Here is a 537-nt window from a genome sequence, read left to right as displayed (position 1 = left end):
CAAAATCATATTGACCGCTTTACCTCTAAAAATATATAGGATCCACACTGCCCTCTAAATTAATTGAAGACTATGCATTTTATCAACTAGACATTTTGAAAAATACACATGATCTTTGAAGAAGAAATAAGGAACTTCCTAAAACACTTTCAGTTTTCATTGAGAATAAAGAAAGTTACTAAATTAGGCAACTTGTTTTTCACCTCCTTCACTGTAGCCATTTCTTAATTTTCACATGCTGTTTCACTGTATAGCTTCTCCCTATAAGCCACTGTAGGACCATCTTTAAGTACCCCTATCTTGTTCCTACTTTCCACTATCTTCAATCAGTAATCTTACCTTCTGCATATCTTCTGAGAGATTATAATTGCTAAGTCTGGCAGCTGTTAGATATGACCGAATCCTCCTCAGAATGTCTGGTGTCAACTGTGCTTGGATGGAATTAAAAGCTGCAGAGACTTCTAAGTTACTTGGCTGCAATCTAATCTCTGCATCACTGAAAATGATAAAATCAATGTAATTTTGTAGTTTAATAAT

General features: G+C 34.5%; 1 protein-coding gene across 1 annotated transcript in view; it reads right to left on the bottom strand.

Annotated features, from left to right (window-relative positions):
• The window catches only part of LOC119581915 (mini-chromosome maintenance complex-binding protein-like), a 10,751-nt gene that overhangs the window by 2,042 nt on the left and 8,172 nt on the right, over positions 1–537 (bottom strand). The window contains exon 11 of the mRNA XM_037930079.1: positions 340–496. Within this exon, the coding sequence (XP_037786007.1) occupies positions 340–496 (157 nt within the window). The remainder of the gene's footprint in view (positions 1–339; positions 497–537) is intronic.

The sequence above is a fragment of the Penaeus monodon genome, chromosome 15, assembly GCF_015228065.2.
Source record: "Penaeus monodon isolate SGIC_2016 chromosome 15, NSTDA_Pmon_1, whole genome shotgun sequence".
NCBI lineage: Eukaryota > Metazoa > Arthropoda > Malacostraca > Decapoda > Penaeidae > Penaeus > Penaeus monodon.
The sequence above is the reverse complement of the archived record's forward strand: the minus strand, read 5'-3'. Positions and strand labels throughout refer to the sequence as shown.